The sequence below is a fragment of the Ambystoma mexicanum genome, chromosome 8 (genome assembly GCF_040938575.1).
Source record: "Ambystoma mexicanum isolate Mex_15411 chromosome 8, UKY_AmexF1_1, whole genome shotgun sequence".
NCBI classification, from domain to species: domain Eukaryota; kingdom Metazoa; phylum Chordata; class Amphibia; order Caudata; family Ambystomatidae; genus Ambystoma; species Ambystoma mexicanum.
The window spans coordinates 42359591-42384001 of record NC_090929.1 but is presented as its reverse complement, the minus strand read 5'-3'; the positions used below and the strand labels follow the sequence as shown (position 1 = coordinate 42384001).

The 24411-nt window shown below is 52.7% G+C and overlaps 1 protein-coding gene across 2 annotated transcripts in view; it reads right to left on the bottom strand.

Moving 5' to 3' along the window:
* LOC138471568 (torsin-1A-like) overlaps positions 1–24411 on the bottom strand; it is a 141990-nt gene that overhangs the window by 104349 nt on the left and 13230 nt on the right. For both annotated transcript variants that reach the window (XM_069609230.1, XM_069609229.1), the window contains exon 2: positions 9247–9512. In XM_069609230.1, coding sequence (XP_069465331.1) covers positions 9247–9512 — 266 coding nt within the window. The remainder of the gene's footprint in view (positions 1–9246; positions 9513–24411) is intronic.

The window sequence follows — 24411 nt, the reverse complement described above, 5'->3', positions numbered from 1 at the left end:
TTCCCTCTCCCCGTGACCCTCCATACTCCGAACCCATCCCCAAATATTGCAACCATCTCCCCCCAGCCCCGGAACATCAGCAAAGGGAGAACCGCTCCCCCCACTCCCAACCCGTTAACACTTCCCTTGCCTCCCCTCGGACCCATTCCCCTGAGTAAACGCAAACAACCCCGAACTAATCCCCAACAATGGGTATCAATAGTGCTACATAACAAAACTGGTAGTCTCCAACTTGGGGGACCATGTAAGGGGCCTTCGTGGTCCCGATGTCGGACCCTCTCACCCCTTAGGAGGAATTTAACTGGTCAACAACTGTGCACCTCATGTCACCTCCCTCCTGGGTGGGGGGTTGTTCAGTTTCTGAAACGTTCTGGCTCATTGCATCCTCCGGGCTCCTAGGTCCCTCTATAAGCCACGAGTCCCTTGCATCTCCTGTGCTCCCTCCTCCTTCCACACTGGCTGCAATCCTGTGGTTATCTACAAGTCCCTCTGTGGCCCTCCTAATGTCCTCCTCTGACACCAGATGGAATTTTTCACTCTCCACTCAAATATTAGTGCAAAGGGGTATCCCCACTGGTACCGGACTCCTTCTCCTGTAGCTGCCACGTGAGGGGCCCACACTTTTTCCGTTCCAGCAGGGTCTGGGCTGAGAGGTCCTCGAATACCGCCACTTTGGAGTCCTCATATTTAGTGGTTCCCATGCGCCTGGCCTTCTCAGAAATATCTACTTTGTCACGGTAATGGTGCAGCTTTGCCAGCACCGAGTGAGCTCCTTGACTTCCTCCACCCGCCCGATGTACTCTGTCCAGGGCCACATGTACTCCTTCCTTTGACCCCTGGACCATCCCAATGATTTTCTGGATTTTCTTCTCAAGCCCCGCCGGGGACTCTCCCTCCCCTTCCTTGAGGCCAAGGAACCAAAGGTTATTTCATCTCTCTCTGTTTTTAATGTCGTCCACTTTTAGGACCAGCTCTAGCTCTCTCCTCTAAATGTCCCGAAACTGGACTTCTATCTGTGTTTTCAGCACCCTGTGGATGCCTGATTAGCCCCCACTCCGTCGAGCCTGTCTTCCAGTGTGACCACTTTTGCTGACAGATCTGCCACTTTAGTTCCAATATTAGTCCTCATCCTGCGGATCTCCTCCAGGGTCATTTGGATATTGCTCTTGATGGTCCCCATCTCCTCAGCGTTAGGGTGGTGTCCGCCAACCTCATTCTCCTTCTCCATGTCCCTTCCGTCCAGGCAATGGTACTGGTAATGAGAAAGCTTCCCCCTCCAACTCATTTGCCCAGTGCCCCTTTATGTCTTGGCACCACCTCACTGCCACACCGTTAGACCTCCTTACGGGATCTTGTCATTCTCCCCATCTTCTCTGCTTGAAGGGGAGCCCCTCACCCCCTAGTTCCACTTGCCGTTGTTCCACTGCACTCCACTATCCTTAGTCTGCCACCCTCAGTTCGCCGGTGTCAGTACCTGCGCACACCGCTTTCTCCGTTATTGCTCTGAGGGTCCCACCTCCTAGCTGCAGGGTCCCTCACTTACTCTCACCCACCTATCCTCCTCACCTTCAGCATCTTTCCAGCACCTCATTGTGGTGAGAGTCAGGGCTCGGAATACTGCTCCCTTTGGATCTCTGCTGGGGCGCTGGATCGCCTGGGGGTGCTCACTTCCTTGTGGTGAGTATGGGCTGCACTACAGGAGGTCTCTGGGCTAGGGTCCATACGGGGATCACACTCAGTGCTCCCAATGCCAGCTGCCTGCAATGAGGGGGAACTGCAGCTTCTACCAAACGCCACCTACCGCTGCATCACTGTTAGGGGCATGTGGCTCTTGCCTCAGTGGGGGTCATTCCGAGTCCGGCGTTAAGGGAAAAACGAGGCCGGTAAAGGAATAACGACTTCCTTTACCGTTACGGTCTATTCTGACCCGCCACACCGTTATTTACGCCACCGTAAACTACGATTGCGTAAATAGCGGACCAGTGTCGCGCGCCCGACACACCATCCCGTAAATAACGGGAAGGCGTAAACCATCTCCGATTCCAAGCAAAGCGAACACGGAAATAACGACCTCCACATGGGCGCAAAGTACCTTACCGCCATGGCATTAATACAGGCATCGCGGGGAAGGTGTTAACAACCCTGATCAGTGTTTGGAAGAGGAACAGGTGCACCCAATCAGCACAGGTGGAGGCAATAGAGTCTGGCACACACATAAAAGGAGCATACCCACACACCACACCCCCACCCACACCAAGATGATACCAATTGTAGCAGCATTCCTGGAGCTGGAGGCCCTGCTTGCAAGGCAGCAACTACGACAACAGCAACAACAGCAACCACAGCAACCACCACAAAGGATACACAGGAGGAGAAGGAGGGTGAGACAGGGCCAGCATGCCCTACCAGTGCAGCCACCATTACCACGCCGGCAGCCCCCAATACCCCGCATCAGAGCCACCCCCTTCAACCTCACACCAGAGCAGATCCACACCCTGTACCGGCTTGACTGGGACACCATAACCACCATAGTGGCCCTGATACATACCGACATAGTGAGCCTCATAGAAATCAGCACTGCCATCCCCCCTCTACTAAAGGTAGTGTCCGTGCTCCACTTCCTTGCCACAGGCACCTACCAGCATACAGTGGGGCACATGCATGGCATTTCACAGCCAATATTTTCCCGGATACTCAACCAAGTGCTGGATGCCCTCCTCAAGCACAGAAGGGACTACATATGCCTCCCCCGGACTCCACAGGAGATATATGATACCAAAGCTGCCTTACATGCACTTGCAGGCATGCCAAATTGCATAGGTGCCCTCGACTTCACCCACGTAGAATTGGTGGTTCCCCATGCCATGGAGGTGCCGTATCGCAACCGCAAGCAATACCACTCCATCAACGTCCAGATGGTGTGCAATGCCAGTAAAGCCATCACACAATGCAATGCTCGGTACCCCGGATCAACTCATGACTCCTTGGTCCTGCGGAACTCAACACTACCACGCTACATGGGCCGACATGCCGGACAACGTACCTGGCTGCTTGGTGAGTAACCATAATGGGCCATGGCAGTGCATTGGGTCTCTGAGTAGGTTGCCAGCATACCCCATTGCGAAAGGGGGTGGGGGAGATGTATACTCCACCCGGGAGGGAAAGGGGGGGGATGCATACTCCACCCGGGAGGGAAAGGGGGGGATGCATACTCCACCCGGGAGGGAAAGGGGGGGGGATGCATACTCCACCCGGGAGGGAAAGGAGGGGGGGATGCATACTCCACCCGGGAGGGAAAGGGGGGGGGATGCATACTCCACCCGGGAGGGAAAGGGGGGGGATGCATACTCCACCCGGGAGGGAAAGGGGGGGGATGCATACTCCACCCGGGAGGGAATGACAACGCTATTGTACGTTGTGCACCTCACAGAACACTGTGCCCCATGACAAGTGGCACACCACATTACCACCTAACCACACAGTAGTGAATACGAGCCAACACCTAATGGTACCTGACAAACAGTTACCCTGGCCTAAGACCACGACACATGCACCACACATTGGTGGACCTTACACACCGTAAGGCCATCGTGCACCATGCAGTGCAATAGCACCATGTCGCTGACTCCTGCATCTCAACACAAAGGACAGTCATCCATGGGAGTGCATAGAGGTTAGTCTGACAGGGATCCTACTGTGTGTGACTGGTTTGGCACCTCCATAGGATAGCTGCCAATCACCATGATAGGGATCAGTGCTGAATGAAGGCTATGCTACCAACTACTACCAACACACCCTTACAGCAGGTCTCATGCAAGTCATCAATTAATGCAGTCCAACACTGCTGCATGCATAAACGATGCACATGCAACAAGACATGAGTGCGCACCATGACCCATCAGGGAGAAGCTACCCCCTCCATCATTCCATTGGCCAGCACACATGGCCGGACCAGTAATGGGTTGATTGCATCCAGGGACATGTGTGCATGGCCAGTCATCACCCGCTGCAATGTAAGACTAGCACAGTTCTCCACCATGAATGTACCAACACTTACCTTCATTCCACTCTCATGCAGGTGATGCTGGCTACCCTTTGAAACCGTGGCTCATGACCCCGGTCCGCAACCCCCAAAACAGGCACGAGGAGGACTATAATAGATCTCATACCCGTACACGGGTGTTCATAGAGCAGGCCTTCGGCCTTCTGAAGGCACGATTCCGTTGCCTCAGCCGGTCAGGTGGGGCCCTCATCTACAGCCACGAGAAGGTGTCCAAGATCACCATGGCATGTGTAATGCTGCACAACATGTGCATCCGTCGGAACGTGCCACTGCCCCCTGACGTGGGACTGCTACCACCAGATGAGGAGCAGGAGGTGGAGGAAGGAATGGCAGAACAGCAACATGGTGCCGATGCACGGGAGGGACGTACCGTGCGACACGCATTGATCGAGCAATATTTCTGAATCACAAGTCAGCTAAGGGGGTGAGGATGACAGGGCATTGGGCACTGGGTGTGGGGATACATGTACTACATGCACTGTGAGACATTAAAAGACGCATGCACAATAATGAATGTCCACTCTGTATTGTAGGATAGACCAAACTGTGTATTGCATGATGATGTCCAAACATGTACAACAGATCCTTCACCCTCACATCCCTCACCCTCCCCCCCAACTCCAACACACACCCTCAACCCCCTCCCCCTCCCCCCCAACTCCCACACACACCCTCAACCCCCTCACCCTCCCCCCCAACTCCCACGCACACCCTCAACCCCCTCACCCTCCCCCCCAACTCCAACACACACCCTCAACCCCCTCCCCCCCCCCCAATTCCCACACACACCCTCAACCCCCCACCCTCCCCCCACAACAACCCCACAATGTTCCCATCAGTGCAGCATTGGCCACGTGTGTGGCTGCACGGTCAATGGGCACTGACAGAGCCTGGGGCATCCCTTCCATTCCGGCGCATCGTGCGCAGTGACCTATGGACCGGGCTGGCCTGCGTGGAGGAGCTCTGGGAGGGTGGCTCCTCCTGCTGGGGCTGTGGTCTGGGGGGTGCTGCCTCCAGGGCATCAGCAATCCTGCCAAGCATCTCACAGATGCGGTTTGTGCTGGTACTGATGACCTCACCCAGGGCCTGAAGGTCATTATGTAGCACCGACCCTGATTCCCGGTTGTCCCGGAGGAACTCCTCTATCATGCCCGTGAGGTGCTGGCAGCGCACTGTTTCTGCAGCCGATGTGGGCGATGTGGTTGGCAGGCTCCGTGTTGTCGTGCCTGCAGGACTTACAGGACTTCCTGCAGGGGAAGTGGGCACATGACAGACAGGTGTATCCGCTTCGCCTGTGAGCCCTGGGCCGTCACTCGACCCAGGGTCGCTATGGGCAACCTGGCTGTACGAGGGAGTGTCTGGGCTCTGTACATAGACATTGGGCTCCTCCACGTTGTCGATGGTGTTTGGTGATGTGCTGCCTGGCACATCGAGGATGCACACGCCAGCATTCTCCCCTGACGCACTCGATTCCTCATGGTGCAACGTGGGGCATGTGTCCCGCAGAACTGCAGGCATGTCCAGGGCCGCGGATGTGGGTTGTGTACCCTCCATGGGGGTTGCTGGGGCAGGTGGTGTGGCATGTGCCTTCTTCCTGCTTGCAGGTGTGTGCTGTCCCCTGCCTGTGCCCTGGGAGGTACTTGTCCGGGGGCCTTCCTGGTCCTCACTTTCATGACCGGTGCCTGTGGAGGGCAAGAGAGAGACAGCATGAGCAATGATCTGGGGGTCAGAATTACTCCCAGACAATGGTATTACGATGGGATGGCAGCGTTTTGGTGACATTTTGGTGCTGAGTGGGACTGTGAGCTTTGCTTGGATGGGAAAAGCATACTGGCGGCAGGGTCACTCATGTTGGCGGAGTACTGTGGTGACTGACATTGACCAGCTTTTTGTGTGGCATGCCCAATATGGGTGTCAGCCTTGCACCTGACATCATCCTGGGTCCCAGTTGTTACGGCATCATTGGGGGGGGGTTTACCCATACATGATGTGACTGCTTGACCTGCCCTTGGCGATGACTTGCATTAGGGATGCATGTACTGTTTACACTCATGGCACTCACCTGCGTCAGCTGATGAAGGATCACCGCAATCCATATCGCCAACGCCTTCGATGGCTTCTGTGCCCATCATCTCTGCACATGTTTCCTCCCAGGGCATGATTTTTATGGGTGAGCCTGGGCCTCCTCCTGTCTCTAGGGCCAGATTGCGGTTTGTTGAGAGGATGGCCCGCACCCTCAGACGGAGGTCATCCCAGCGTTTGCGGCAATGCGTCGTGCTGCGGGGGGTGTTTCCGACAGCGCTTACCCTCTGTGAGACCAGCTCCCATATCTCCTTCTTCCTGAGGACGGTGGGCCTGCGCATGTCGCTGCTGAAAACAATCTCTGCATGTTCATGCAGAGTATCGACAAGTACCTGGAGCTCATCCTGGGAGAATTTCTCCTTCCTGATGCGTGCAGCACCCTTTTTTAATGCTTTTGGCATGATGCTGGTCTCTGGAGTCTATTTTGCCTATCACAATATGCCCACGAGTCCTGTATGGGGAGGATTGCAATGGATTGTGATTTTAAAGATGGCCGCCATGATGCTTCCCGTTCCTGTTCGATGACGCAATTTCCGTTTGCGGTTTTTACCGGTGCCTGTAATTTACGGTCATCGTTAATTACGGGCACCGCTATTTACGCACTAGGTGGAGGGCGATGGTGTTAGTTACATCTCGGTTGTTGTCGGTAAGGGGTTTGACGCGCCCTTTACCGGTATGGCGCTAGGGGGTTTACCGGGAAAGCTTGTACCCGCGAGGTCGGAATATGGTGCTATTTACGCCCTGCTACCAACGCGGATACGGTATTTCCGCCATGCCGGTAAAGTCAGTGATTTAACGTGAACCTCGGAATGAGGCCCAGTGTCTCAATTCCGTTGCTACTGATGATGGTGCAACCTCGGTGTCTGGGGCCGCACCACAGTGTCGTGGCCTCTCTCTTAGGCTGATCAGTTCCCCCTCATTACACTCAGTCCAGGCGCATGCTGTGGTGCCTCAGGCCTGGCTTTGGCCATGGGGGTCCGACCTGGGCCTCTCTGTGCAGACATCAACCAGCTCCTCCTCCTTTGGACCGCGCAGTGAACTTCCACCCTCGCCGCGGTGGGCCTCACTACCCGGCCTTCATTGCTGTTCTTCCTGCGGTCACTCGCTTCTGTCACCGGCACAGTAGGAGCCCCCCGGCTTCCCATGAACAACCACCTGATTGCAGGGGTCCCGAACTATAAACTCTGCGAAAACTCCTCCAGATGCATGGGCAGGGGAAGGAGCTTGGCGTTCAGGCTTCCATTTTGCCTGCACCCCCTGGTGGCCTCAGCCCCCCCATTTTTATAATCAATTGATCTGTTTCATGTCCTGAAGTGAGGCAGGTTCTGCAGCTGCTGGACTACCAGCTTCAGCTCCATGATGAAGCTGACAATCCTTCAGTGAACCTTTCGCAGCATGCAAGACCATCCCCCACTGCCGGGAAGCAAAGTGGATGGAAGACCATGTGAGGATGAGCAAAGCAAGAACGCCTCAAGGAATCGCTGAACTAACTGGAGACCTTGAAGGAGCATGCAGTACCGATATTGGAAAAGCAAGATGGACCGGAATGAAGAAACCAAGCGATAATGCAAATGATGATGTCTTAGGGGAGCAGTGAACAGCCTAGAAGAGCTGCTACCATGACACACGTCCTTATGGATCACCAGCTGCCTGGCCTGATTGATTCACCTCATGGCACAGAAGGGCTATTCGCGCACACTGAGGACAAAGGCTCCCATTGTAGAGAAGGCGTCTTGATATAGCTACGGTGCCTATTCTTCCAGGCCGAGGGGTTTGGGCAACACCCAGTGTCAGTGCAGATTCCCAGCCTGAGAATCTGGGAAAAGGTGAGTGCCAATAGGTGCTACTGCCCTGACAGCAACTGCACATCAGGAGCAGTGTGTGGTGTACACAATAGATGATGTGCATATTTTATGCACCACATCGGTAGAGGCAGTGCGTCACCAACTAAAAAACCTCTCACCAATCACATAAAATGAAAACAGAATGTGCCCTCATTCTAAGTCAAGGAGCTTCGGTGGCCAATGACCAGTGCTGTTTTCCTCCAGGCCACCACAAAAGAATCAGGAGCCTCCAATAGAAGTCATGGAAGATACAGAACAAGATCAAGAAATGGCCATCTTCAGATTTTGGAGAGAGCCCAGAAGAACAGCCCATACTTTGAGGTGTGTTCCTGCAGAAACCGTGTTAGGAAGCCCAGGGAGCTCCACTATACCCGCAGACCCATCATACGGGCCAAACAGAGCAGACATAGCAAGTATTGGAAGACAAAGGGAACGGAACAATGAAGAACATAGCTGACATAAGGGTATGTGGACACGGGGCAGAATGGTAGGCTGCCCAAGACTATGCTATTCGCCATCAGTGAACCAAAGGGACAGCGATTACAGTCACAATGGGTCATCATAAGGCGCAGTGTATATTCAAGAAATTAATAGGGTATGTACAACGTGTCAATGACAACAAATATCTCTTGCTCAATCCATTGTGAACCCGGGGAGCTGCCTGGAGACGCTGATGGTGAGCCTGAGTGCACGGACACCCTGAGAATCCTGAGACCACCCAAAACATGACCACTGAAGGAAACAGACCTTAGAGAACCAAGACCACCAGTTGTGACCTGAGCCAGGCCGCTGAGATCAGGTAGGATCTTGCACAGAAAGGACATGGTCCCAACACTATGACCTCTACCAAATGAGTTGGTGATGACATTTGTATAGTAGCAAAACAAACTAAACTGATACTAGGTGCAGACACTGCAGAGTATGTGTCACAGATGCAGACAGCAAATGAGTGATAGCAGCAAAGTGAGAAACATCTATTTCATTTGATTGCATGCACATGACAACAGACCAGCACAGCCGTGCCCAGGTAAGTATGTGTGTTTATGTCCGGGTTTCAGGGGAGCTAAAAAGGCTCATGGGGCAAACCCAACACTAGACCCAGGCAGGTAGACAGATACCTCTGTTAGTGGCACTTATGGGGGCAGTTTCTAGCTGTATCGGTCCTTTTGAGATGGACGTTCACTTGTTATACTCAGTTTTCTATTTTCTTTCTCTCCTAGACAGTATGTTGTAACATTTAAAGGTTTGTAGAAATACCTTATACAAATGGACATATTTCTTGTGGGGGAAATGGAGGTTGGCATCGAGCAGGTGAACAAACTTGCTTCCTGCTCCCTTCTTGTATAGGTTCTTCGAGATGATGTTTGACACGAAGGATTTCCCGGTGCCGGTCCAGCCGTGGAAGGAAAACACCAATGGCTTTGCAGGGTCTTTGGTGTCCATGTGTGTCTTCAGTGCCTGCAGAATCAGAGCGGTGGCCATTGGCTGCCCGTAGACGTTCAAGGAGAGGTCCAGCTGCAGCCCTTCCAGGGGAGGAGAGTGGGAAGATGCTGTTACTGTACATCACATTTTAAAGTACCAAGTCAAAGCCTCCCAATAACAAAGCAGGATTCACGTTGGGTGACAGGCCATGATGTGCCAGCTGCACTGGTACCATGGTAGTACTGATCCACCCTTTCTGACTGCCTCATCTACCCTGCTTGCATGCCCTTTTCAGTGCCCCATTTAATTCTTTGTGACTGGAATGCGTGGGGGTGGGGTGAGGGGCTTATGAATTGTAAGCCTCCTTTTATCGGACCCACAAATCAGAAGCAGGCAAGACTCCTTCTTACTATGCCTGAAGAAGCAACCTTGAAAATACATGACTTCTTCAGCCTAACTGAGGTATCATCCTGTTGTCTCTTTATATTACCCTTGGCTAACACGGTACAAGAAAACGGGGAGCTCTGTGGCAAGTGGGATGTGGCTCAAATTAATTATTTTACACACGCATTTGGGCTAATTTGCATACCCATAATGCCTTGCTCACGTGGCTCTGAACTGGTGAACTTCTAGTGATGGCTACTGAGTGGCACTGTGACATGTGCGACTTTGCTCCAATTACTTATTCGAAACATATTTATTAATAATTCTTTTAAAATAAAAGTTAGATTAATCTAACAAAAAGTGAATTCTACAAAGAGTGTGAATAACAACGTTAAGGTACAACAACTCTGTATATACCACTACAATGGTATAGTGATTTCTGAAAAGCCTCTCTGCTGCAAAGCACCATGGGAGATATAGAAAGGTTTTTGGGAGCAGGGGGCAACCACTTCTCCGTCCAATATTTTTTTAAAAAACTGAACGGATTTCTCCCAAATAAGAAAAGGAAATTAAGTCAATGCTTTGTGCCCAAGTTCTTTCTTAATTTTTCCAAATCCGTCCAGTGGTTTTTGCACTACTGCTGTTCACAAAATGCACTTGGAAAAAGAATGGGAGGTGGCCGTAAATAGTGTTTTTTGTTTTCTTAATAATGTTTTCATTTTTTAACAAATCTTTCCCAAACTTTCCAGATTGGGGCTGGGCGGGGGGGTGGGAAGGGCATGGCAAACTTTATTTTGGAAAATGTCATCCATATTCTTGCAGCGAGTCAGAAGTTATAAGCAATAGAATTTTGGGGAAAGGTTTAATTCACCTTAACTATAAGGTGGCGACCACTGCCCTATAATATATATATTAAAGACATGCAACAAAGTCCCTGAAATTCAGCAGGTGTTGGAAGCTACACCACCTTAACTTTGAGGCCCCCATTGCACAGCTCCTAAGCACACTGATGACTGATGACATCGCATATGACATCACTTAGGCTATGTCAGATGCCATCAGCGTTGACATCATATAGGAAATCAGGCAGGACACTGCCTATGACCGCCTCAAAGGCCTCACTGGTAAGTAGTACCAGCCATGTGGAATTATTGTTGACTGTATTTGAAGACCCAGGAAGATAGCTTGCCTTGGAAGCAAGACAACATGAAGCAACACAGGTTCGATCCCCGGGTCCGCGCTTAGCGTTATAAATATGCAACTAAGACAAAAAAAAAACAATTACGCATATAAAAAACAAACAATTCCTGTAACAGCGCCTCGATGCCCGCGGGCTGTGTGAGCGCTTTAAAAATGCTAAATAAATAAATAAAAGACATATGGCTCTCATTCCGAGCTAGGAGGTAAGTACCGGCACTTTCCGGCATGGCGGAAAGTACGACACCGGGCTGGCATCAGACCGCTAATTGCAGCCCATTCCGAGCTCGCGGACACGCGCTTTTCACCATGCCGGAAAAGAACCGGGCGTCCTGCCACAAAACGACCCGAAAAACCCCTACCGGCATGCTGCGACACGTAAATAACAACACTGCCTTGGAAGCTGTAGCGTCAGTACATAACGGTGACCGTAATTTACGGAGACCGTAAATTACGGCCACTGCTAAAAAAAAGGAACCGGAAATTACGTCATTGCACAGGAACGGGAAGGAGAGAGGCGGCCATCTTTAAAAACACAATCCATTGCCATCCTCCTCCGCCAGCACCCTTGTGAGCTAACTAAAGTCGGGAACAGGACCAGACAACTCACAACATACCCAAAGCACCTAAGAAGGCTGCGGATCGCATCCGCAAGAGGAGATTCTGCCCCGAGGAACTCCAGGCCATGGTTGACTTCCTGGCTGAGCATGCCAATGTCGTTTGCAGCAACGACATGCGGAGGGAGTCCATCCTCCGCAAGAAGAACATCTGGGCGGAACTTGCACAGAGGGTGAGCGCCGTAGGCAACAACCCCCGCGCCCCCAGGGACTGCCGCAAGCGGTGGGATGACCTGCGGGTGCGGGGCCTCCTCTCCAGCAACCGCAGTCAGGCCATGCAGACGGGAGGCGGACCAAGTACCCCTGTCCAACTGGAGCCGTGGGAGGAGACCTGTTCGGCTCTCATTGGCACAGAATGTATCGAGGGCGTGGGGAACATGGAGTGCGGGGCAACGACTTCTGCCGAAGGAGGTGAGTGTCCACAGTGTACACTGCCAATGTCCATTGCATGAATCAAACTGACCCAAGGGCCATCGAAGGCACCCTCTCGTGTTGCCCTCCCATCCAACGCATCCCCCCATCCAACTAATGCTGAGGCAAGTGCCACGCAATGAAGGTCCAAGTGCGAGTAGATAACGCACATCAACCATAGTGCATTAACTTGCACAGCCCATCATGAACACTGTGCAGCCGGCTCGGCATTGTACTAGACAAACTGCACATAACCAGGCCACAATGAGTCACTCCCAAACATGCGTACATGACATAACCATGCACATGTACCACTGCCATTGCTACCCCCAAAATGCCACAAACCTTAATTGACAGAAATGTGTATGCAGCCATGTATGCAAATAGGACATCGCACATTCACTCATGTTGTCCCTCTCTTCTACCCCCACAGGCACTGAGCATGACAGCGCAGAGCCCCAATCAAGCCGGCCAAGCACCTCCACGGGTAGTGGCAGGGTCAGGCGAATGCCAGCACCTAAAAGAACCACCCCCCGGCTCCGGAGAGGCCACTGGATGCTGCCGAACCACAAGCCATCCCAGCATCGGCGCCAGCCACTATGCCAACCCCTAACTCGGCAGTCGAGCATCTCTGGTGAGGCTGCTGCTACCGGCCCTGATGAGTGTGTGGACAGCCTGTCACCCATCTGTGGGGCGTCCGAGGAGGAGGGCCAAAACACAGTGCACACCCCGGAGCCCTGCATTGTTCCCCTGGCCTCATGCAGTGACTGTGGGGATGCACCTACACCTGTCCACAGTCCTCAACTCGACCCGCAGGGGCATGAGGATGATCTCCTGAGTCCACCTGTACAGCCCTCTCCCGAGCCTGCTGGGGCAAGTGGTTTCGCCGATGGTTTCACATCATTTGGCACGCGTCAAGTGAATCAGTTGGCAGACCTCGTTGCAGAATTCATGGCAGGCCAGGGTTCAATGGCATGATGGAGTTAGAGAAATGCGGCAGTCCCTCACCGACTGCACCAACCAGTTGTATGACATTCTGACAGAAAGCACGACCCGTCTCTGTCATATGCTTGGCCGCATAGTGAATGCCCTTGAGGCAGGTCCTTCCAATACCCAGCCAGAGCAGGCGGACACGGCCGCATTCAGTGAGGCCACACAAGGCAGCCCAGAGAGACGCACTCGGCGTTCCATGTATCGCAGGGATATGCCTCCCCCGGGCAAGGGGAGCAAGAAACAATAGGCATTTCTGCCACATGTGGGCTTCACGTTTGGGGGGAGGGAGGGGCTGCTGATGATGTTTTCACTAAATCTTTTTTTTCACAATACACTATTGGTGTCGCAAAGTTCAACCGTTGTGGACATTCATCATTCATCATTGAGCATGTGTTTATTGACGTCTGCCAGTGCATGGTGTACAAGTATACACACGTCCAGTGCCCTGTGTGCCCATGTTATGCCACCCTCTGCTGACTTGTGTTCTGGACATCTTGTCCACTGTTAGTTTGGCGCATTACATGTCCCTCAAGTGCACTGCCTCCATGATGCTTTCTTGCCACTTCCCCCTCCACCGCATCGTCATGTGGTCGTAGCAGTACCATGTCAGGGGTGATAGCCGCTCATGTAGGGATGCACTTTTTGTTCATCTACACATATAACATGGGCTCATTCGACACCAGATATCAGTGGATGGGTCACCCACCAGTCCTGCTTCGCCGACTCATATGTGCCTTACGCAAGCCCGGTGACTGCTTCATCTACACGCATGCACGGGTATGGCCATTGTTTGATTGCTCCCTGGTCCTGTTCAGGGGTTACTGACAGGGGTCATGTACCATGTTGTTAAGGGACAGCCACCAACAGCTGCATGTCTAGACAAATAAGGTGAGTGCTTGGACTGTCATGGTGGAGAACAGTACTTGGCTGTCATGGCAGGGTTTCATTGATGGCCATATGCACATGTCCATGGATGCATTCCACACGATCATGGCCACAATATGTGTCCAATACAATGGAATGCTGTGGGGGGTTGCGTCTTCAAGATGGTCCGTGAACAATGGCATGGACATCTCGTGGTACATGTTTTGTTATTGCATGCTGCTGTCCTGATGTTAGATCCATGTGGTGCTCTGTACTGTGTAGATTTGTATTTGGGTGTGATGGCTGTAGTCCATGGCTCATGGTCATCATCCTGCTCAAATACATACTATGGTGAATCCCAACAATCCTATGGGTGTGACGTGATGTGGTATCCCTGCTGCCCTCTGTTCAATCCACTCCCAGGGATGAGTCTCCGATGTGGTGCCATGCTGGGGGCTGCCACATTGTGCATATGCAGTGTGTCTTCCGATATACGCTTACGGTTGTGGTGGCCGCCAATGAGTGGTGCAAGTGTAGTGTGATTAGCCCTTGTCAGATGGTGGAGATGTAGTGTATTGTGAGTGCCTTATTCCATCAAAGTGGGAATCTGTTTGTATGTGCCGTTGCACTGGTTCTGTGGCAGGTTTGTTGTTGGGGTGAACACCGTACGATGGCTTCATCATTTCGACCCAGTTGATTCATGCAGGTACCCACCTCATGGCACCAATGCACTTGCATGACACAGTCAGACGACTCAACAGCCAGCCAGGCACGTCATCCTGCATGTTGGACCATGTGGCACGGTAGCGTGGTGAACTGCTGGCCCTTTTAGTCATGTGTAGTTCTTTGGTGTCGGGCCCACCCATGTGTGCGGTTCTTGGTTGCGTTGCATTTCATCTGCACGTAGGGGGAGTGGTATTGTTTGCAGTTGCTGTCCGCCACCTGCATGCCATGCTGGTCCACATACGACCTGTGGGTGCTGTCAGGGGCACCATTGTCATTTGGCATGCCTCCATTTGCATGAGGTCCAGCTTTACTGTTGTGTATCTCCTGGCTGGTCCATGTTGGGGATTGGTAGGCCCTTATGTGCTTGGGGAGGTGTAACAGCACTTGTTTATGTGGCCGTCTAATGGACGGTTGTGACATGCCATGGATGGGCGCCACTGTGTGCTGGTAGGTGCCTGTGGCATGGGAGTGGGGCACAGGCAACACCGTCACTTGTGTCAGGTTAGCACTGTATATTTGTATGCTGCTCGCTTATCTCTTTGCGTCTCTGGCAAAATATGGTGGTGACGGTGTCACAGTCAAGGTAGTTAGGGGTGTCTATCTGATAAGGGTTTTCCTTGAGTGGCCGGACATGCTGCGTGTGCATGGGGGCTGCTGGGGTGGTGGCAGAGGCTGCACTGGTGCTGCATGCAGGGCCTGTCTCCCCCTCCTTCTACCCCTGTGTCTCCTCAGAGGGGGGGCCTGGTGTTGTTGCAGGAGTTTTTGGGGTTGTGGCCTTGCTGGTTCTATTGGTGTCATCTTGGTGTGGGGGGGGGTAGTGTGTGGGCGTGTTCATTTTCTGCTGTGGCAGACTCCATAGCCTCCATCTATGATGAATGTGTGCACCTGTGGCTCTGTGAACCACTGCTCGGGGTTTTTACTCCTTCTCTGAGATGCCTGTATGTACTCCATGCCAGTAAGGTACTTTACGGCATTGGGGAGGCCGTTATTTACGTGTGCTCCTCACTTGCGATCAGCTCCCGTTTACGCCATGCCGCTAATTTCGGCATGGTCGGGCGCGCGCAAGACCCAAGACCCAAGACCGATAATTACGGCATTGTAGTTTACGGTGCCGTAATTAGCGGTCTGAGGGGTCAGAATAGCATGGAGCGGTAAACCATGCCGGTAAATCATTACCAGCATGGTTTTTGCCTTACCTCCATGCTCGGAATGACCCCCATGAGTGCATTCTAGCACAGATGCAATATGCCCTGTCTTTTAATAAGGACCAAAAGATTTGTCAAGCATTGCAAATATTGGTTGGGGAACTATGGCATGTTTGTCTTTCACATAGGAATCTAGAATTTCAGGTGCAATCTTTGGAACGCCAGGGTTTTTACATTAAGCCTTCCACGAGCCCTACCAGCATCGGCGACGGTGAGAGATCATGGGAGTCATAGTCCAAACCCGGTACTAAAAAGTTTACAACTTTTGTCCGTCCAGTACATTAGCTCTTCTAGTCCTGATAACCCTGTGTCCTGATAACATGAAAGGGCTTTTTAAACATGGGTGACTTTTGCAGGCCACCTGCCCTAGCCTTTACCATTTGACATGGTGAAGGCCTACCTTTTGATATGTTATACTGACAGTAAGTCGTCTGATATATTATCTAGTCCTGATAACCCTGTGTCCTGATAACATGAAAGGGCTTTTTAAACATGGTTGACTTTTGCAGGCCACCTGTCCTAGCCTTTACCATTTGACATGGTCAAGGCCTACCTTTTGATATGTTATACTGACAGTAAGTCGTCTGATATATTATCTAGTCCTGATAACCCTGTGTCCTGATAACATGAAAGGGCTTTTTAAACATGGTTGACTTTTGCAGGCCACCTGCCCTAGCCTTTACCATTTGACATGGTCAAGGCCTACCTTTTGATATGTTATACTGACAGTAAGTCGTCTGATATATTATCTAGTCCTGATAACCCTGTGTCCTGATAACATGAAAGGGCTTTTTAAACATGGTTGACTTTTGCAGGCCACCTGCCCTAGCCTTTACCATTTGACATGGTGAAGGCCTACCTTTTGATATGTTATACTGACAGTAAGTCGTCTGATATATTATCTAGTCCTGATAACCCTGTGTCCTGATAACATGAAAGGGCTTTTTAAACATGGTTGACTTTTGCAGGCCACCTGCCCTAGCCTTTACCATTTGACATGGTCAAGGCCTACCTTTTGATATGTTATACTGACAGTAAGTCGTCTGATATATGACGACACAATGATTTTGGAAACTGTTCCTTCTCATGTATGTTGTATTCTTTGGAGGTGCAAAGCATTAATTGCACCACACTCCCTATGTATCATTGGCACAAGTTGAGCCTATATTTGGACATGCTTTATATGTATATATAAGGCATCGCTTGTAGCCGACGTATACTGCAGTGGCAGGAGGCATAGACACTGAACCTGTTGGCGTGCACCAGCCTCAAACATATTTCTGAATGGTACAGCGCTGCGACAAATGGGTCTACAGGCCTTACCACTCTTTACTCTCATTATTTGTACCACCCACATTTCTCCTTTGCATCGGGAAATGCTTTTAGACCAGAGTGATAAAGGTACTAGAGTATCTCAACATGCCAAGTGCTCCTTCAATACAGAGTTACTCTGCTGTCTAAGAATACCATGGTTGTAAATTGACTGTATTTTTAAATGCACTCGAATCCACCCTTCTATGAAGGAACATGTTTTTTAAATGTTGCATCACTCTTATTTGCACACGTCATCTGCTGTGCTAGTGGTATCATTGATGATGCTTTAAGTGATATAATATGTGATGTCACCAGTGATGTCATTGTGATGTCATCAGTGTGCTTAAGGGCTGCAAATGGCAGCCTCATTTTTAAGGTGCTGTAGCTTCCAAAACCTGGCAAATTTCAGGGGCTTTGTTGCATTAAATCGCCACCTTAATATCACTTCAAGTTCTTTCACTGAATTTCACGGGTTTTGTTGCACTGAACGTATTCATCAAAGGAGAGAAGGTGACGGTAAAGGTAGAATTACTGATGGGGACTGGGATGAGGAACAGGGAGGTGGAAGTAATCTAGGGCTTTGACGAGGAAGAGAGAGGTGGGGTAGTTGTGAACTGATGGGGAAGAGTGAGGTGGGGATAGTGGGGTTGTGATAAGAAAGAGTGAGGTGGTGCAGTGGGAGACTGTGATGGGGATGAGGTAGAGTGAGGTGGGAGTGGTAGGTGACTGTGATGAGGAAGAGTGAGGTGGAGGTAGTGGGGGACTGTGATGAGGAAGAGTGAGGTGGGGGCAGTGAGGGACTGTGATGAGGAAGAGTGAGGTGGGGGTAGTGGGGGACTGTGATGAGGAAGAGTGAGGTGAAGGTAGTGGGGGTCTGTGATGAGGAAGAGTGAGGTTAGGGTAGTGGGAGACTGTGATGGGGATGAGGTAGAGTGAGGTTGGGGTAGTGGGGGACTGTGATGAGGAAGAGTGAGGTGGGGTAGTGGGGGCTGTAATGAGGAGGAGTGAGGTGGAGGTAGTGGGGGACTATGATGAGGAAGAGTGAGGTGGGGGTAGTGGGGACTGTGATGAGGAAGAGTGAGGTGGGGGTAGTGGGGGACTGTGATGAGGAAGAGTAAGGTGGGGTAGTGGGGGTCGGTAATGAGGAGGAGTGAGGTAGAGGTAGTGGGGGACTGTGATGAGGAAGAGTGGGGTGGGGTAGTGGGGGCTGTAATGAGGAGGAGTGAGGTGGAGGTAGTGGGGGGCTGTGATGAGGAAGAGTGAGGTGGAGGTAGTGGGGGACTGTGATGGGGAAGAGTGAGGTGGAAGTAGTGGGGGCTGTGATGAGGAAGAGTGAGGTGGAGGTAGTGGGGGACTGTGATGAGGAAGAGTGAGGTGGAGGTAGTGGGGGACTGTGATGAGGAAGAGTGAGGCAGGGGTAGTGGGGGACTGATGAGGAAGAGTGAGGTGGAGGTAGTGGGGGACTGTGATGAGGAAGAGTGAGGTGGGGTAGTGGGGGACTGTGATGAGGAAGAGTGAGGTGTAGGTAGTGGGGGCCTGTGATGAGGAAGAGTGAGGTGGGGTAGTGGGGGCTGTAATGAGGAGGAGTGAGGTGGGGTAGTGGGTGCTGTAATGAGGAGGAGTGAGGCGGAGGTAGTGGGGGACTGTGATGATCAAGAGTGAGGTGGAGGTAGTGGGGGACGGTGATGAGGAAGAGTGAGGTGGAGGTAGTGGGTGACTGTGATGAGGAAGAGTGAGGTGGGGGTAGTGGGGGACTGTGATGAGGAAGAATGAGGTGGGGGTAGTGGGGGACTGTGATGAGGAAGAGTCAGGTGGAGGTAGTGGGGGACTGTGATGAGGAAGAGTGAGGTGGAGGTAGTGGGGGCCTGTGATGAGGAAGAGTGAGGTGGGGGTAGTGGGGACTGTGATGATGAAGAGTGAGGTGGGAGTAGTGGGGGACTGTGATGAGGAAGAGTGAGGTGGGGCAGTCAGGCACTGTGATGAGGAAGATTGAGGTGGGGGTGGTAGGGGTCTGTGAGGAGGAGGAGTGAGGAGGGGATAATGGGGGCTGTAATGAGGAGAAGTGAGGTGGGGTAGTGGGGGCTGTAATGAGGAGGAGTGAGGAGGAGTGAGGTGGAGGTAGTGGGGGACTGTGATGAGGAAGAGTGAGGTGGAGGTAGTGGGGGACTGTGATGAGGAAGAGTGAGGTGGAGGTATGTGGGGGACTGTGATGAGGAAGAGTGAGGTGGATGTAGTGGGGGACTGTGATGAGGAAGAGTGAGGTGGGGGTAGTTGGGGGCTGTAATGAGGAGGAGTGAGGTGGAGGTAGTGGTGGACTGTGATGAGGAAGAGTGAGGTGGAGGTAGTGGGGGACTGTGATGAGGAAGAGTGAGGTGGAGGTAGTGGGGGGCTGTGATGAGGAAGAGTGAGGTGGAGGTAGTGGGGGACTGTGATGAGGAAGAGTGAGGTGGGGGCAGTGGGGGCTGTAATGAGGAGGAGTGAGGTGGAGTTAGTGGGAGACTGTGATGAGGAAGAGTGAGGTGGAGGTAGTGGGGGACTGTGATGGGGAAGAGTGAGGTGGATGTAGTGGGGGACTGCGATGAGGAAGAGTGAGGTGGGGTAGTGGGGGACTGTGATGAGGAAGAGTGAGGTGTAGGTAGTGGGGGCCTGTGATGAGGAAGAGTGAGGTGGGGGTAGTGGGGGCTGTAATGAGGAGGAGTGAGGTGGGGTAGTGGGTGCTGTAATGAGGAGGAGTGAGGCGGAGGTAGTGGGGGACTGTGATGATCAAGAGTGAGGTGGAGGTAGTGGGGGACGGTGATGAGGAAGAGTGAGGTGGAGGTAGTGGGTGACTGTGATGAGGAAGAGTGAGGTGGGGGTAGTGGGGGACTGTGATGAGGAAGAATGAGGTGGGGGTAGTGGGGGACTGTGATGAGGAAGAGTCAGGTGGAGGTAGTGGGGGACTGTGATGAGGAAGAGTGAGGTGGAGGTAGTGGGGGCCTGTGATGAGGAAGAGTGAGGTGGGGGTAGTGGGGACTGTGATGATGAAGAGTGAGGTGGGAGTAGTGGGGGACTGTGATGAGGAAGAGTGAGGTGGGGCAGTCAGGCACTGTGATGAGGAAGATTGAGGTGGGGGTGGTAGGGGTCTGTGAGGAGGAGGAGTGAGGAGGGGATAATGGGGGCTGTAATGAGGAGAAGTGAGGTGGGGTAGTGGGGGCTGTAATGAGGAGGAGTGAGGAGGAGTGAGGTGGAGGTAGTGGGGGACTGTGATGAGGAAGAGTGAGGTGGAGGTAGTGGGGGACTGTGATGAGGAAGAGTGAGGTGGAGGTATGTGGGGGACTGTGATGAGGAAGAGTGAGGTGGATGTAGTGGGGGACTGTGATGAGGAAGAGTGAGGTGGGGGTAGTTGGGGGCTGTAATGAGGAGGAGTGAGGTGGAGGTAGTGGTGGACTGTGATGAGGAAGAGTGAGGTGGAGGTAGTGGGGGACTGTGATGAGGAAGAGTGAGGTGGAGGTAGTGGGGGGCTGTGATGAGGAAGAGTGAGGTGGAGGTAGTGGGGGACTGTGATGAGGAAGAGTGAGGTGGGGGCAGTGGGGGCTGTAATGAGGAGGAGTGAGGTGGAGTTAGTGGGAGACTGTGATGAGGAAGAGTGAGGTGGAGGTAGTGGGGGACTGTGATGGGGAAGAGTGAGGTGGATGTAGTGGGGGACTGCGATGAGGAAGAGTGAGGTGGAGGTAGTGGGGGACTGTGATGAGGAAGAGTGAGGTGGAGGTAGTGGGGGACTGTGATGAGGAAGAGTGAGGCGGGGTAGTGGGGGACTGATGAGGAAGAGTGAGGTGGGGTAGTGGGGGACTGTGATGAGGAAGAGTGAGGTGGGGTAGTGGGGGACTGTGATGAGGAAGAGTGAGGTGGAGGTAGTGGGGGTCTCTGATGAGGAAGAGTGAGGTGGGGGTAGTGGGGGCTGTAATGAGGAGGAGCGAGGTGGGGTAGTGGGTGCTGTAATGAGGAGGAGTGAGATGGAGGTAGTGGGGGACGGTGATGAGTAAGAGTGAGGTGGAGGTGGTGGGGGACTGTGATGAGGAAGAGTGAGGTGGGGGTAGTGGGTGACTGTGATGAGGAAGAGTGAGGTGGAGGTAGTGGGGGACTGTGATGAGGAAGAGTGAGGTGGATGTAGTGCGGGACTGTGATGAGGAAGAGTGAGGTGGGGGTAGTGGGAGCTGTAATGAGGAGGAGTGAGGTGGAGGTAGTGGTGGACTGTGATGAGGAAGAGTGAGGTGGAGGTAGTGGGGGACTGTGATGAGGAAGAGTTAGGTGGATGTAGTGGGGGTCTGTGGTGAGGAAGAGTGAGGTGGGGTAGTTGGGGGCTGTAATTAGAAGGAATGAGGTGGAGGTAGTGGTGGACTGTGATGAGGAGGAGTGAGGTGGGGGTAGTGGGAGCTGTAATGAGGAAGAGTGAGGTGGAGGTAGTGGGGGACTGTGATGAGGAAGAGTGAGGTGGAGGTATGTGGGGGACTGTGATGAGGAAGAGTGAGGTGGATGTAGTGGGGGACTGTGATGAGGAAGAGTGAGGTGGGGGTAGTTGGGGGCTGTAATGAGGAGGAGTGAGGTGGAGGTAGTGGTGGACTGTGATGAGGAAGAGTGAGGTGGAGGTAGTGGGGGACTGTGATGAGGAAGAGTGAGGTGGAGGTAGTGGGGGACTGTGATGAGGAAGAGTGAGGTGGAGGTAGTGGGGGACTGTGATGAGGAAGAGTGAGGTGGCTGTAGTGGGGGCTGTAATGAGGAGGAGTGAGGTGGAGGTAGTGGGAGACTGTGATGAGGAAGAGTGAGGTGGAGGTAGTGGGGGACTGTGATGGGGAAGAGTGAGGTGGAGGTAGTGGGGGACTGTGATGAGGAAGAGTGAGGTGGAGGTAGTGGGGGACTGTGATGAGGAAGAGTGAGGTGGAGGTAGTGGGGGACTGTGATGAGGAAGAGTGAGGCGGGGTAGTGGGGGACTGATGAGGAAGAGTGAGTTGGGGGTAGTGGGGGCTGTAATGAGGAGGAGTGAGGTGGGGTAGTGGGGGACTGTGATGAGGAAGAGTGAGGTGGGGTAGTGGGGGACTGTGATGAGGAAGAGTGAGGTGGAGGTAGTGGGGGTCTCTGATGAGGAAGAGTGAGGTGGGGCAGTGGGGGCTGTAATGAGGAGGAGCGAGGTGGGGTAGTGGGGGCTGTAATGAGGAGGAGTGAGATGGAGGTAGTGGGGGACTGTGATGAGTAAGAGTGAGGTGGAGGTAGTGGGGGACTGTGATGAGGAAGAGTGAGGTGGGGGTAGTGGGTGACTGTGATGAGGAAGAGTGAGGTGGAGGTAGTGGGGGACTGTGATGAGGAAGAGTGAGGTGGATGTAGTGGGGGACTGTGATGAGGAAGAGTGAGGTGGGGGTAGTGGGAGCTGTAATGAGGAGGAGTGAGGTGGAGGTAGTGGTGGACTGTGATGAGGAAGAGTGAGGTGGAGGTAGTGGGGGACTGTGATGAGGAAGAGTGTGGAGGATGTAGTGGGGGTCTGTGATGAGGAAGAGTGGGGTGGATGTAGTGGGGGACTGTGATGAGGAAGAGTGAAAAATAAAATTTAAAAAAATTACATGAGTTTCATTTCTCTAGAAACAGCTAGAAATATTCTCACCGGATTTCAGATGTCATCTATCTCGCCAGCACACACGCCAGCACACACGCACGTCTGTGTCGGAACCTATTAGCGAACGTTGCACTGGTCCTCAGACAGTTGTTCAGACGGGAAAAAGAGCCTTCGGTCACAAACGAATCATCTTGTTGACCAGTTAGTTGCAGATGTCGTCTGTCTGTCTGAGTTCCTGTGGCTGCTAAAGTATCGTGCAAGGACATCAACTGCTAGTGATGGTGCCTCATGCTATTGATATACTGATGAACGAAACACAAACTCAGCATATGACTAATGCCAGGCTGGCCAGATATGAACTGATTTTACTTGCACCACACATAGCGATAAAAAGGTGTCATTCTCAGAACCCAGCCCCAATGCTACCCCTCCCTTCTGAGGACCTCACTGTATTGCATGACTGTATCCTAACAGAGGAGGAGACAAAGGGAAGGGTAGATTTAACTGATATACCTTTAAATGAACTTGATGGAACCCTATACATGGATGGCTCGTGTTTTAAATTGCCATATGGTAACTCCACAGCTGCCTATGCTATTACGAAGAGTGAGGTGGAGGTAGTGGGGGACTGTGATGAGGAACAGTGAGGTGGGGCAGTGGGGGACTGTGATGAGGAAGATTGAGGTGGGGGTTGTAGGGGACTGTGATGAGGAGGAGTGAGGTGGGTTAATGGGGCTGTAATGATGAGGAGTGAGGTGGGGTAGTGGGGGCTGTAATGAGGAGGAGTGAGGTGGAGGTAGTGGGGGACTGTGATGAGGAAGAGTGAGGTGAGGGTAGTGGGGGACTGTGATGAGGAAGGGTGAGATGGGGTAGTGGGGGATTGTGATGAGGAAGAGTGAGGTGGAGGTAGTGGAGGACTGATGAGGAAGAGTGAGGTGGGGGTAGTGGGGGACTGTGATGAGGAAGAGTGAGGTGGGGGCAGTAGGGGACTGTGATGAGGAAGAGTGAGGTGGAGGTAGTGGGGGACTGATGAGGAAGAGTGAGGTGAGGTAATGGGGGGCTGTAATGAGGAGGAGTGAGGTGGGGTAGTGGGGGCTGTAATGAGGAGGAGCGAGGTGGAGGTAGTGGGGGACTGTGATGAGGAGGAGTGAGGTGGGGCAGTGGGGGGCTGTGATGAGGAGGAGTGAGGTGAAGGTAGTGGGGGACTGATGCGGAAGAGTGAGGTGGGGGTATTGGGGGACTGTGATGAGGAAGAGTGAGGTGGGGGTAGTGGGGGACTGTGATAAGAAAGAGTGAGGTGGGGGTAGTGGGGGACTGTGATGAGGAAGAGCGAGGTGGGGTAGTAGGGGACTGTGATGAGGAAGAGTGAGGTGGAGGTAGTGGGGGGCTGTAATGAGGAGGAGTGAGGTGGGGTAGTGGGGACTGTAATGAGGAGGAGTGAGGTGGGGTAGTGGGGGACTGATGAGGAAGAGTGAGGTGGGGGTAGTGGGGGACTGTGATGAGGAAGAGTGAGGTGGGGGTAGTGGGGGACTGTGATGAGGAAGAGTGAGGTGGGGGTAGTAGGGGACTGTAATGAGGAAGAGTGAGGTGGAGATAGTGGGGACTGTGATGAGGAAGCGTGAGGTGGGGTAGTGGGGGACTGTGATGAGGAAGAGTGAGGTGGGGTAGTGGGGGACTGTGATGAGGAAGAGTGAGGTGGGGGTAA